The 12708-nt window shown below is 36.3% G+C and overlaps 1 protein-coding gene across 1 annotated transcript in view; it reads left to right on the top strand.

Moving 5' to 3' along the window:
- Nucleotides 1-412: 412 nt before the first annotated feature.
- The window catches only part of LOC121423293 (integrator complex subunit 1-like), a 59058-nt gene continuing 46762 nt past the window's right edge, over nucleotides 413-12708 (top strand). Inside the window, exons 1-9 of the mRNA XM_041618633.1 lie at nucleotides 413-543; nucleotides 3494-3736; nucleotides 4507-4703; nucleotides 5386-5523; nucleotides 5956-6118; nucleotides 6767-6872; nucleotides 9488-9671; nucleotides 11183-11328; nucleotides 12481-12622. Of these exons, the coding sequence (XP_041474567.1) occupies nucleotides 498-543; nucleotides 3494-3736; nucleotides 4507-4703; nucleotides 5386-5523; nucleotides 5956-6118; nucleotides 6767-6872; nucleotides 9488-9671; nucleotides 11183-11328; nucleotides 12481-12622 (1365 nt within the window). The 5' untranslated portion in view covers nucleotides 413-497. The remainder of the gene's footprint in view (nucleotides 544-3493; nucleotides 3737-4506; nucleotides 4704-5385; nucleotides 5524-5955; nucleotides 6119-6766; nucleotides 6873-9487; nucleotides 9672-11182; nucleotides 11329-12480; nucleotides 12623-12708) is intronic.

Here is a 12708-nt window from a genome sequence, read left to right as displayed (position 1 = left end):
TGGTTCAATTTTTCCCCTTTTTATCAAAATCTATCATCTGACTGTCAAGAAAACTATTTCAAACAATTTCTAATTTCAAAATCACAGCGAAAACGTAATTCATTGAAAATATTTCCATTGTCTGGCCTAGCTGAATAAAAAAAATGAAAATTTAAATAGGCCTATTGATTTTCATTAACAATCCAAGATGGCTTGAAAACCACCAATTTTGAACCCACCATGGAACGAGGCAAGGAAACATCAAAATTACTAAATACTTCAAAATTTCGTTAAAAAAAATGTTCTCCGATACAGGCGATTGTGCATCTCCCGGGGCATCTCCGATTCTTGTCTACAAAGATGACTCTGGCCCAGTCGAGTCTGGGTACGGTTGTTGTTTTTTCCATGTACCTTTTTCATTTGAGGATACTTTACTACTCCGTAAATTGAGAGTTCTGTTCGAGAAGACGGCAGGTGAAACTCTGATTTTCCACAAATTCAAAGGAATCTGTAAACATATGGAGAGGGGGAAACTGCCCCCTAAGAAGCCCCCGATTCGGCGAGGTAATAAATATCGTACAGTTATTTAGGAATCGTCTATTTATGTTATTTATTTGTCATTTTATATTCTGATTTATTGAACTACCGTCGTGGGCAACGCGTGCGTGGTAAAGCGGGAGCACTGAAGATGCACCGCATTAGCAGCGGGTGTACCGTCCAAGAGAAAAGTAAAACCGTAACTGAGGAGTGGAGCTTTTCAAGTCAAGTGAAAGAAGGAAGAAATGAAAAGAATAAAAAAAAGGGATGAAAATAACTTCATTTTTCCCTTCTTGAGACTTGACTTACAAACTTAATATTTAAAAAAAAAAGAAAATGAAAGAAATGAACAATGAAGAAAGAAAAGGAGAAAAAAAGTGAATGAATATAAGGGAAAAGAAGGGTTTTTTAAAAAGGATGAAAGGGTAGGAAGAAAAAAAGAATGGAAAAAAATTGAAAGAAGGAAGAAAAAGTCAGAAAGAAATAAAGTCAGAGACTGAGAGAGCTAGAAAACGGTGAAAAGATAAATAGAGACAAAAAATGAAAGAAAAAGTAAAAGAAGGGAAAAAATGAAAAATTAAAGTAAAATAAAGGATGATTGAAAGTAAATGAAGGCAGACATGGCAGAAGAAAAAAGGAAGAAAGATAAAGTAAGTATGGTGGTGTGACCTTAAGTCGCATGTTACCTAATTTTGCGCATGGTCGAATATCTCTTTATCTTGTCTTGGGTTAAGTCGGCATATGCAGACCACTAGCGTACCTAGAGGGGGCAGTCTGCCCCCCCCCCGACGAGTCACAACCCATACAAGTGACATATCCCTGCCCCCCCCCCCCCCCCCCCCGGACGAGCTTATTTATGATTGCGATTAATTTTGTGTGAACTGTGAGAAATTCTTGATTGAGAATCAACTTCATGGTCTGCCCATCATGTAAGAAAGTTGAAGGTCTAAAGATAGAAAAGCCCTGGGAAAAAAAAGGAAAGAAAAGAATGAATAAAAGAAAGTGAATTAAAGAAATACATAAAGAAAGAAGCAAAAAAAGAAAATAGAATGGAATCAAAAGGGGAAAGAAGACAAAAAATTTAAAATATAAATGGAAGAAATTGAATACCATTATCAGACCTGCCAACCAGTACGTTTTAGGCGTATTTAGTATGTTTTTGTTACCAAAATACGGCAGTACATTTTTTCTTTAAAAAATATGTTTTCTGTAAAAAGAAAAAAAAAATTATTGGAATTTATTGAGAAAAATCATCTCAATATGTCTCTATTTTATAAAACGGACACAAATATGGTTATTAGATCATTGTAATTTCAGGTAACTTGTTTTTTTTTCTCGATCATTTTGTTAAAACCAGGGTGAAGATATACACATGTTTCAATTTTTTTTTTCATCTGCAAGAGCAGTGCGCATTTTAGCTTGCATACAGCTTGAGCGCCACGATATGCGAGTGTGCGCCAAGCATTTTATTATGAAATACACTTTTTGGGGGGGAAAATACAGTTTTATTATCACAGAATCCAGTTTTTCATTCCCAGAGGTTAGCAGGTCTGCATTATGTCCTACCAGTTGCTTTCGATTTTGGGCAAGAAAGAACGCGGCCATTATGAGATGTGATAACCCTCTTGCTATCATTAATGTTATAAATACCATGGAAGATGAGAACATTTCCAGAATAGCACTTATTCTTAAAAAAATTATTCCATTATCTTTTAGCACACTTGTATAGGGACAGTGATTTTCCGCGATCGCAGAAAACGGACGGAATTCACGGAAAAGGCCTTTTGAAACGGAAAGTGGCATTTCAAACGGAAAACATATTTTCCCTCAAAATACACAGAATAGCAATGGAAATTGCTCCAAAATAACAACAAAATGAGAATATCAAATGGCCACAAAACCACCCAAAACACGATCTCACTACGCTACAATCATGACAATTCACACATTGTGACTGCCATCGACATCAGCACACTCGATAGTACCCGGCGCCCGTACCCGGCCGGCCGGGTTGAGCTTCACATCACTTCATATCGCTCAACTGCACGGTCGTGTGTTGCTGCCCTCTACGTTTGAAGATGTAACAGCACGATATCGTGGTCTTAAAATCCAAGATGGCGGATTGGCGAAAGTCGTTGACTGATGATAACGATGTCCAAAAAACCCCAAAATTATTGATGAAATTTAATTTCACCGTAAAATAATGCTAATTATGTGAAAGGTGAGGATGTAAATGTATGCATGCTAAATATATTTGAGAAATTGTTAATGCACCCGCATAGATCCGATTAGAACGGATTCTATTGTGTTGTTGGTACAGTAGCAGATACAAATTTTGGCCAGTGCGAGTGTATACGCGCTGTGATTTTGCTATTCAATGTGTAAACGGAATTGTCAATTTTCTGTGTGTACAAAGTCTATGGGGAAACGGAATTTCCATTTTCTGACATGCTGAAACGGAATTTGAGATTTTCTGAAACGGAAAAGGCCATTTTTTTAAACGGAAAATCACTGTCCCTACTTGTATTATCCGCAAGTTATAAATTAATGCGCTTAGTATAGGTTGTAATGCCAGAAGATGATAGGAAAGGTATGAACGTTGTCAGAATAATAAGAAATCGTGAGGTAGATATGAACATTTGAGAAAGGAGCGTTTTCAGAATACCTCCCTGAACCCGATCAACCTTAGCAAATTGTACTATAGCAGGATTTTCATGTCTGTAAAATCACAGGGCCCATAACTAAACGGAAATGGCCAATCCTGGGTTTTAGGGGCATAAATTATTTGCACACACATAAATAGTTACTAAATTTGCCTTACTCACCCAGCATACTGTTTTATGTTATTGTTTAATTGATAAGTACCCCCTCCCTATTCTGGCTAGTGCTGCCACCCCCACCCCACTACTAACTTGCTCAAACATGAAAGTTGCTGGTCAAGAAAGCTTTCTGAATGTTCATTTTGCTTTGTGATCAGGCCTACCGTTGCCCGACAAGATCATCCCCCTGGGGAGTAAAGGCCGCCCAGAACAGGATCAAAAGCCCACCCCTTCACTCTATCCTGACCGCAAGAGGGAGGCCAGCGCACCCCTGCCGAGCCATGTAATACCCCCCAAGACCAAGCTGGTAGGCTTAACACCCCTTGGAAGGGCTGGTCCCGAGATCAGTAGACCATCGAGCAGTGCCGTCCTCCATAAACCAGGAATCAAGACTATTGAAGGTGGGTACCATAATGTTACCTTAATAGGCTGCTAGCTCAGACACAAATTCGACACTTATTATATAAATCTTACCATGTCTATGGATGGAGAATAGACTCCTAACCCTCTGTCTGTAGTCTCCTATCTGAGACTTGGCATTATGCACTATGTGAAAACCAAGGGTATATGCATGCAAATTGTCAGCTGGCATCTCAAAATTGTCCCAAGTTTAGTATTGCTGTTTCTAAAAAAAACCAACATCGAAAAATTCAATGAAGAGAAAAATGCATTTCAAGTTGTACCTCAGAATTTTCATAAGATCAGTAGATCTTCACGCAATATAATCATCCACATTCATACATCATGTTACAAATGTGATTAAAAACAATGTTGGGGAGTTTGAACCATAGGACTGTCATAAGGTCAGTAGAGATCTGAATATTGCTATATATATTCCACAAACCTTTCATGAAGACAAGACTATCAAGGGTGGATCAATATTTGGTTATCCAACTGGATTGCCCTAAACACAGAAGACTAGTAATCAGTGCTGTCCTCTACAAACTGTACTATCAATACTACTGGACAAGTACTAATCAGTCGAGTTGTTTTAATATTTCTGCATTTAAGGAAAATGGGGGAAAGAAATAACTTGGAATGGGTCAAGATTTATGCATATTAAAAGCAGACAGACAAGATAGATAGGGAGAGGAGAGTAAGAGCAAATTTTGTTAGTATAAAAGTAGTTGGAAACGCTTATAAACCATTATGTAAATGCTCACACTTACAGTACCTCCTATAGAGCTTGTGGATCGTGTTTTAGCTGCCGATGAAGCGGAAGATGATGAGAGCATCGATAAGATTCTTTGCGGGGCCTTGAAGAATCTGAAGACTGTCCGAGCCAAGCCATCACCCGCTCTCTACCTCGGTCTCATGTACCTGGCCAAAGTCAAACCAATGTTTTTTGAGTCAGAGAATGTGATTGAGGTAAAAACATCAAGTATTGTCATTTTCTTCTTGCTATAAAGTTAGTTTTTGTTAACAAGTTCTTAGCAATACTGAAAGCTGTGTATGGCTTTGCAATTGATATGTAATGTGGAGTTCCATGAATCGCTTTGATTTGAGATTTTTCTTATGATTATAAAAATCATGATTATTATCTAGTATATATTATTTTCTCCATTAAAAGTCTCTACACATTCTAGAATTATACATGATATCCTCTTTTTAGTAGAGTAGCTGTTATTTATTTTAAGTTGTTAAACCATATTAAAGTTTATTTGATCATTCAGCTGGGTTGATCTAGACCTAGTTGTTACTATTACGGAATAGATTCCTGTGAGGTCCCTATTTACCCCATCTGGGCTGAGTGCAACACATTGTGTGAATGAACTTTTTGCTGAAGGAAATTAATTCCTGGTGTAGGATTGAGATTCCTGACCCTCAGATTGAGAGACCAGAGTTGAATTCACCACAGCGTGACATTTTCATTGGGTCAGGTTATTTCTGGAAATACACAGAAAAAACTAATTCTGCTTTGATCATTGTTGTATATTTGTTTAGCTCTCTCTACCTTTTATCTCTACCTTTTTTTTACCTTGGAATATGCCATTTCTCTCTCCTTTCTCTCATTGTCTCGTACCCCTCTCTGTTTTTGTTTTGTTCTTAGACGACTTGTTCTCTACTTAAAAGAGACATAGGAATTAGCTTCAAGAGCAAGGGGAACCCCCTGGTTTCTGTAGTAGCCTGTAATCTACTCATGCATGCCTTTGTGTATGAGCACAACTGGCCTGATATCTTTGTGAAGGTAAGCATTAAAGACACCAAAATTCTCCTGTATTTTGTTTTTTGTTTTTTCCTCTGACAGATTAAGCAGGGAAAGGGCAAATTCTTTTCTTTATGACCTCTTTATTCGTCTATTATGAACTGCAATTCCATGAGAGCAGGGAACGGGGAAATGAATGTAAGGCTTTTATATGTGCTTGTACAGAAAAAGCAGGAATTTTGATAGCATGTTATGAGTTCTGTGTTGGTTTAAAGCATTACAGAGCAGCATTTGTGGTCAATAAAAAGTTATTAAATTTTAATAATTAACAATAGTTTGGTCATATCATGTTACCGCTATATATCAACATGATCATTCTAGAATATTCAATATTTTTTGAAATATCACATAATTTCAATAAATATCGCCCAGTACTAGAACCTAATGTGTACCTGATTTCATGCCTTGCCTCAGGTATACCTGGAAGATGCACATGGTGAGAGGGTGTGGGTTGATCATCCCTACTGCAAGGAGTTTGTGACCAACATCCAAACTGCCTTCGGAACGAAACAGGCCTCGCCTCATCTCCAGATGGCAACTGATCCGCTGCGTGGCAGCCTTTCCGATGTTTCTGGCAGTAAGTGATGCTGTGTTTTTCCTCAGTCTTTTCTGTATTTTCTGTGTTTGTTTTACTTTTTTATTGATATTTTCATTGTAATCCTCTGTTTGATCTGTTTACTTCTTACTTTGTACAATAAAAGCAAAATTACCCTCCTTTGCATAATAAAATTGCCTTATAGAAAATGACTTTGTTCGTCAGTCTACCACTCACACTGCTATTCTTTCAAAACACATAAATAACTTGATGATGTTTAGCCATAGTTAGATACAGGACACTTACAAGACCATTGTAAAACAAGAATCAAATTAGGTAAAATTTTAATTTGTTCGGCGAATATCTTCTAGGTTCAATAAATTCATAACACTTTGCCCATTTATAATTCTTGGGCTTGGTAGATTTCCTGCAGTGAGTAGAATTTTGTTTTTGGTGTCAAAGGTCTTGAAATTAGCCAAAATAAGTAAGTAGTTAATACCCAAGGGTTTGAAATTTTCTGTTATTTTACCTTTTTGCAATTGATGGTATTAGGTTTCCTCCCATTACCTTTATATTTTTCTTGGAGTCGGATGTCTTTTCTATCACATTATGAGGATTTCATCCAAAATTCACTAATTGACTCGATGATTACATTTTAAAATTTGTTCCTTTTTTTTATCCTGCAACTAGGTGGAAGTCCCAGCCGTGATGATGCCGAGGGCAGTCAAGCTTCTACACCCACCTTAGGGTCTGAGGAAGGTGATCTTGGTACAGAATCACAAGAAACAATGCCAAGGTAAGACCTTCATACACACATCAGCCCTCTGCCTTACAAAAATTTGTAATCGATTCACTTCAGTCTCAACTATTGGAAGCCAAAACAAAAAATGACTAGAACCAGGCCAAAGGACAAGTCCACCCAAACAAAAACTTGATTTGAATGAAAAGAGAAAAACTCAACAAGCATAACACTCAAAATTTCATCAAAATTGGATGTAAAATAAGAAAGTTATGACATTTTTAAGTTTCGCTTCATTTCACAAAACAGTTATATGCACATCTAAGTCGGTATGCAAATGAGGGAACTGATGACATCACTCACTCACTATTTCTTTTGTATTTTATTATATGAAATATTTTGATTTTCTTGTCATTGTCATGTGAAATGAAGTTTCATTCCTCCCTGAACACGTGGAATTCCATTATTTTAACATTTTGTGCTTCAAGCAAGGAGGTCCTAATCATCAAATTCATAAAAATTGAAATGTTGTATAATTCAAACAATAAAAAACAAAAAAAAAATTGTGAGTGAGTGACATCATCGACTCTCATTTGGATGTAACTGGCTAATTCATATAACTATTTTTTTTTAAATAAGCGAAACTTTGAAATGTCTTAACTTTCTTACTTTACATCCAATTTAATGAAATTTGCAGCATTATGCTTGTCTGATTTTTCTCTATTAATTCAAATCAACATTTTTCTGAGGTGGAATTGACCTTTAAATACAGCAGGCCCAGTTGTACTGATTCCTACTGAATTTGGGCTTTGCATGTTTTCAGAGATGACAAGTTCATAGTCCAGTGAGGTTGTAGGCAGGGAACTGTTATTCATCGTGAATTATCAGGCATTTTATTTAATGTGCATGATACAGGCATGAGAAAGAGATTTGGGGGCGGAGCAAGAATCTGGAATAGCGGGAGTCTCATGCCTAAGATGTGAAACTTGGCATGTTTGTATTTTTCATCATGATACTCTGAGATATATTAAAAAACCATGAAATACAAAATGCTAACTTTATTAAATGATATCACGCTTGGTACACCATCTGTTTACCAACATTCCAACAAGGTGAAATTCACAATACAATTGACAGGTGGCATGATGTAATTAACAACTTTGTTGATTTGGAATGTCCAGTAACAGGATGCATGATGTTCATTACAGGAAGGTTAATTTCAGAAATGTACATCATTCCTTTCCCAGTCAGTGGACCCATTAAATTTGTTCTGCATGAAATGAAGGTCAATGACTGCAGGTCATCATGGTCTTCATGGATTTCTATATGAAGTACTTAATAAATTTCATTGGTCTTCTCACTAAATATAAAATTGTGTTCAATTACTTGCTCGAATTTATCTCATACTTCGCTGATTTTAAGCTTCTGGATATCAGATCAATTCTAACACAAAGTTGCATTTTATGTATAATTTCTATATGAAGCATTTGATAAAATTTCATTGCGCTTCTCACAATATATAAATCTCTTTTTAAATTTCGAATTGATCTCATACTTTGCTGATTTTACGCTGGGTATCAGTTAGCAAATTCTAACACAAAATTGCATTTTCACGTAATCTTCCTCTGTTTTCATATTAACTTTTGCATATATTTGATGTAAATTAAAGAAGAAACTATCAATTTATCTGTATTTTTAATAATGACTAATGGTTTGTGTTAATAAAGTCTGCAAAAAAGGACTTATATAATGAAATAGTGAAGTGTGTTAGTTACACAAATGCACTATTTTAAGAAAATGTTTAGGTGACAAATTACTTGTTCTTAAAGGGGAATCCAACCCAAATAAAAACTTGTTTTTATAAGGAAAAGAAAAATCAGACAAGTTGATAGTGAAAGTTTGAACAATATTGCACAAACAACAAGAAAGTTATGAATTTTTAAAAGTTGTAAATATTGGTAATCACTATACCCATGGAGACTTCAAATTGGCCGCATATGGGATGTCATAGTGATGTAAGGCAAGGACTACTCTGCCATGTACTCCAATACATATTATGGCTAAACTGTCATTTTTCCCAAAAGTTTTATTTCAAATTATTTTTTTCTTTCATGAGGACATACTACAATATACTACCTGGGCTATATTTAGATTACTGCCCCAGGGGAATGGGTACTTAGGAGAAAACCACAAATCCCTGATAATAAAGTACATGGCCTATGGGGAAAGTTGTCCTTGCCCCTTGTCATAATTTACTTACACAGTTGCCAATTTGAAATCTACATAGTATTAGTGATCTCAATTTTAAAGCAGCTATAACTTTCTCATTGCTTGTCCGATTTCTTTCAAAATTTCACCATTCTGTTTAATTTATTTTTCTCCTTCCCAACATAACATTTTATGGCCAAGGCTGGATTCCCCTTTAAAGCACTTTTCAGTGAGATAATTATGCAACAGATCAAACAGTCTATAGAGGAGATAACGATGACTTGAAAATGATGCAGTGAGATCATTTTGTCTTGATACAAATTATGAATAGACATAGGGGTTCCATTTATTAATTAGGCTGAGTAATCATTGTCCTAATCTATGATTGGAACCATTAGGATTGAAATCTTGGAATAATACCAATTAGAATTAGACAAAAACCAATGTATATACCTCCCTCACAGGTACAGTCTATTAAGAGATGAGATAGAGAAGGATGTAGTTGACTTTGTGAAGGAGCAGCTGGTCAGAAGACAAGGTATGGACACACCTAGGAACCTTCTAAGGCTACTAACGTCAACCTGTGGATTCGGTGAGGTCAGGCTCATCACTGCGCAGCGGCTTGAGATGTGGCTTCAGAACCCTAAGGTATGAACTATTCTTACCATCCTCGATACATATATAGTGGGATGCTTGGTTTGGTGAATTCTATTAAACCTACTCCCTTTGAGATGTTGTTTGAAGGTTTGCATGGTGGCATGGACAATTGCTGATGTGGTTTACACTCCTGAAGACGGACAGTCAACCTGTCCGAAACGTCGAGTCTCTACTACTCATCATCTCTACTCACCGACTCAAGCCAGCATCTCCTCATCAGCTCTACTACTCAAGCTGTTCTCACTCAACATTCCTTCTGGTTTACAGTCCTTTTTCAGGACTATTTTCAAGAAAGAATACTCTACCCTCAAATCTCCACTTTCTCGCCTATCCACTTCTCTTCTATCCACTGTTTCTATAACACTCCACATGGTGTACCGTAAACCACATCAGCTACTCCCTTTGATTGGCATTATTTAAAATTATTTCAACTCATGCTGAGATGGACAGCAATTTTTTTTTCATTTTATGGGGCAGCTTGACACAACCCATTGCCTAAATCTCCAACAGTGCATTAACATTGCAGTGAATAGGGATTTTCAGGGGCTTCCATTCATTTTCCAGGTGGGTGTTTCATAAAGCTGTTCGTGAGTTAAGAGCGACTTTAAGAACGACCGGTGATCCTTTCTTGTGGTAAATGGTATATTCATTGGCTATGGTTAAGCGCGTAAGAAAGGTTCACCAGTCGTTGTTATTAAAGTCGCTCTTAACTTACGAATAGCTTTATGAAACAGCAACCAGGGCTCCTTGCCAAAGCCCCCGTGTATTTTTTTCTCTGGTGGAGGGAGACCAAAGAATTCTTGACATTGCCATTGTAGCAATAACATAATAGATTCTTATCATTATTTGCAATTCAGTCATGCAGTAGTTGTCTATATTTTAACATCTAGAACCATCTTTTTATTATACTCACCCCTATTTCAAAAGAGAAACTCTCACTTGATTTTGTAATGAACTCTTATGAGATAAAAATGGCCTTTGATCAATTTTTCTATGGTTTATGCTTGTTTGTCATGTTATACATTATAAATTGAGATTTAAGTTGGATGTAATGATGAAACTCACTCCGACACCCCTTCTGAAGGCCATTCATAATGCTGATAGAGTGAATCTGAGCATCCCTGTTTAGAAACATATCCACTGTACATTCTAATCCTACAAAAGGTGATATTTTAACCCCCATGTGGGAATGTTTCATCAACTTAACAATTAGAAATTTAAATGTGAGCAAATTGAAACAAGGTTTCATATTATGCAATTTTAAATTGTTATGTCTTGTTCATTATTCTAGTCTTCATACAATTTTTTATTTTATTTGGTTACTATAAGTGTTATGAAGAAACACCTGTTTGGACATTGTTTTTAGAGACTAATGCACTACACACATGTGTGTGTATATTGTGATTCTGATTGAATCGGGAGTTTGATCATTGCAAGCCACTGGTAGTCAAAATAACGTAATTTTAGATATTCACTCTCCATCATTATATTGTTTTGCACAGTTGACAAGGCCAGCTCAGGAGCTGCTTGTCTCTACCTGTGTGAATTGCTGCACCCACAGCCAAGAGGATGTAGAGGTCATAGGTCATCTCATTAAGATCCGACTGAAGACTAAACCGTTGATCAACCACTACCTCATCAGTATGAAGTAAGTTCCTTACCATTATAAGCCCCTCTAAATAGTTTTAAAACAGAGGTATCTTTTTATCTGATGTTTGTCTAACTTTCCTCATGATACAATCCTGTTAAAAACTGATTGTACACTGTTGTTGCTAGTTTGCCATATTGTATTAATTTGTTCATTCATTCATTCATACATTCATTCATTCATTCATTCATACATACATTCATTCATTCATACATACATACATTCGTTCGTTCGTTCATTCTTTTATTAAGTGGATGTGTGTATCTATGCCTTCAATATGACGACGTAAAAGAAGATTTTGAAGTGGAGTTTTTAACAGCATTAGGAAGTTGATTCCATAGGCATGTAACCTGTGGGAGAAAGCTCTTTTTCTTTTCCAGCTTTCCAGCCTTTGGAACCATCATTCCACGATCCAATGCATTCTAGTATTATAGGAATAAACCGTTGTTCATGTAGAATATATACATACCCTATTTGCCAGTCATGAAACCTTATCCAAATCTTTATCCTTAATTTACACTTAAACCAAACCTAGATCTTCCAATGATTCTATACCTTATAAAGAGAAATGACAAAAAAGTCAAAGCAAGTGTTCCAAGAGCAAATGTACCATCTCTTAAAGTAATATGCTGAGTAGCGATTTCACAGGTATGTTATGTCACATTGTAGAAGAGTATTGATAGGAGCTGTGATACATCACATCTATTGAGGGCGATTGCGTATGTGTCGTACGGGAAATTTTCACAACAATTTCTAGTTTCCTAGCCAAATGCTTGAGCAATGAAATATTCTTTTTTGTCATTGATAAAGCAATAGTGGGTAGTCATGTGAAAAACTAATAACCAACACACAAAAAAATGATTATGGGTTAATTGTAGGTGAAAATGTGTGTCGTACGGGGTGCAGAAATGTGCTGTACGACATGCAACATTTTAAGCTCTAATTCACATATGGACAACATATTTTTGTTGGTTGTCAGTTTTTTGGCATGTCTACCCAGTAGTACTTTATACCACAAAGCAAATTGAAGTTCTTTGTTCGTTTGGACAGCAGGTTGAAAAATGTGAAAATGGCTAATTTTTCTGCATGGAATGGCCCTTGAATATTGAAGGAGTCATTTTATTCTTCTATTTACTATTTTGTTTTATACAGAGAGCTACTGAGCCAGCACAAGGATAACCTGTCAACAGTCCTGAAACATGTCATCTACAATGAGTTGTCCAACGCACGCAATCCTAACAACATGGCTCTTCTAGGGGCACTCTTTCAACATTCACCGGAACTATCGGCCAAGGTGAGAATACTCGGAATTCTTATCTACATAGTAATTGATTTGAGTGAATGTACCTTTTTTTTATGAATATGTGCAAAATTGAATGT

The sequence above is a fragment of the Lytechinus variegatus genome, chromosome 10, assembly GCF_018143015.1.
Source record: "Lytechinus variegatus isolate NC3 chromosome 10, Lvar_3.0, whole genome shotgun sequence".
Lineage (NCBI taxonomy): Eukaryota > Metazoa > Echinodermata > Echinoidea > Temnopleuroida > Toxopneustidae > Lytechinus > Lytechinus variegatus.
Note: the sequence above shows the minus strand (reverse complement) of the source record. Positions and strands in the feature narration are given on the sequence as shown.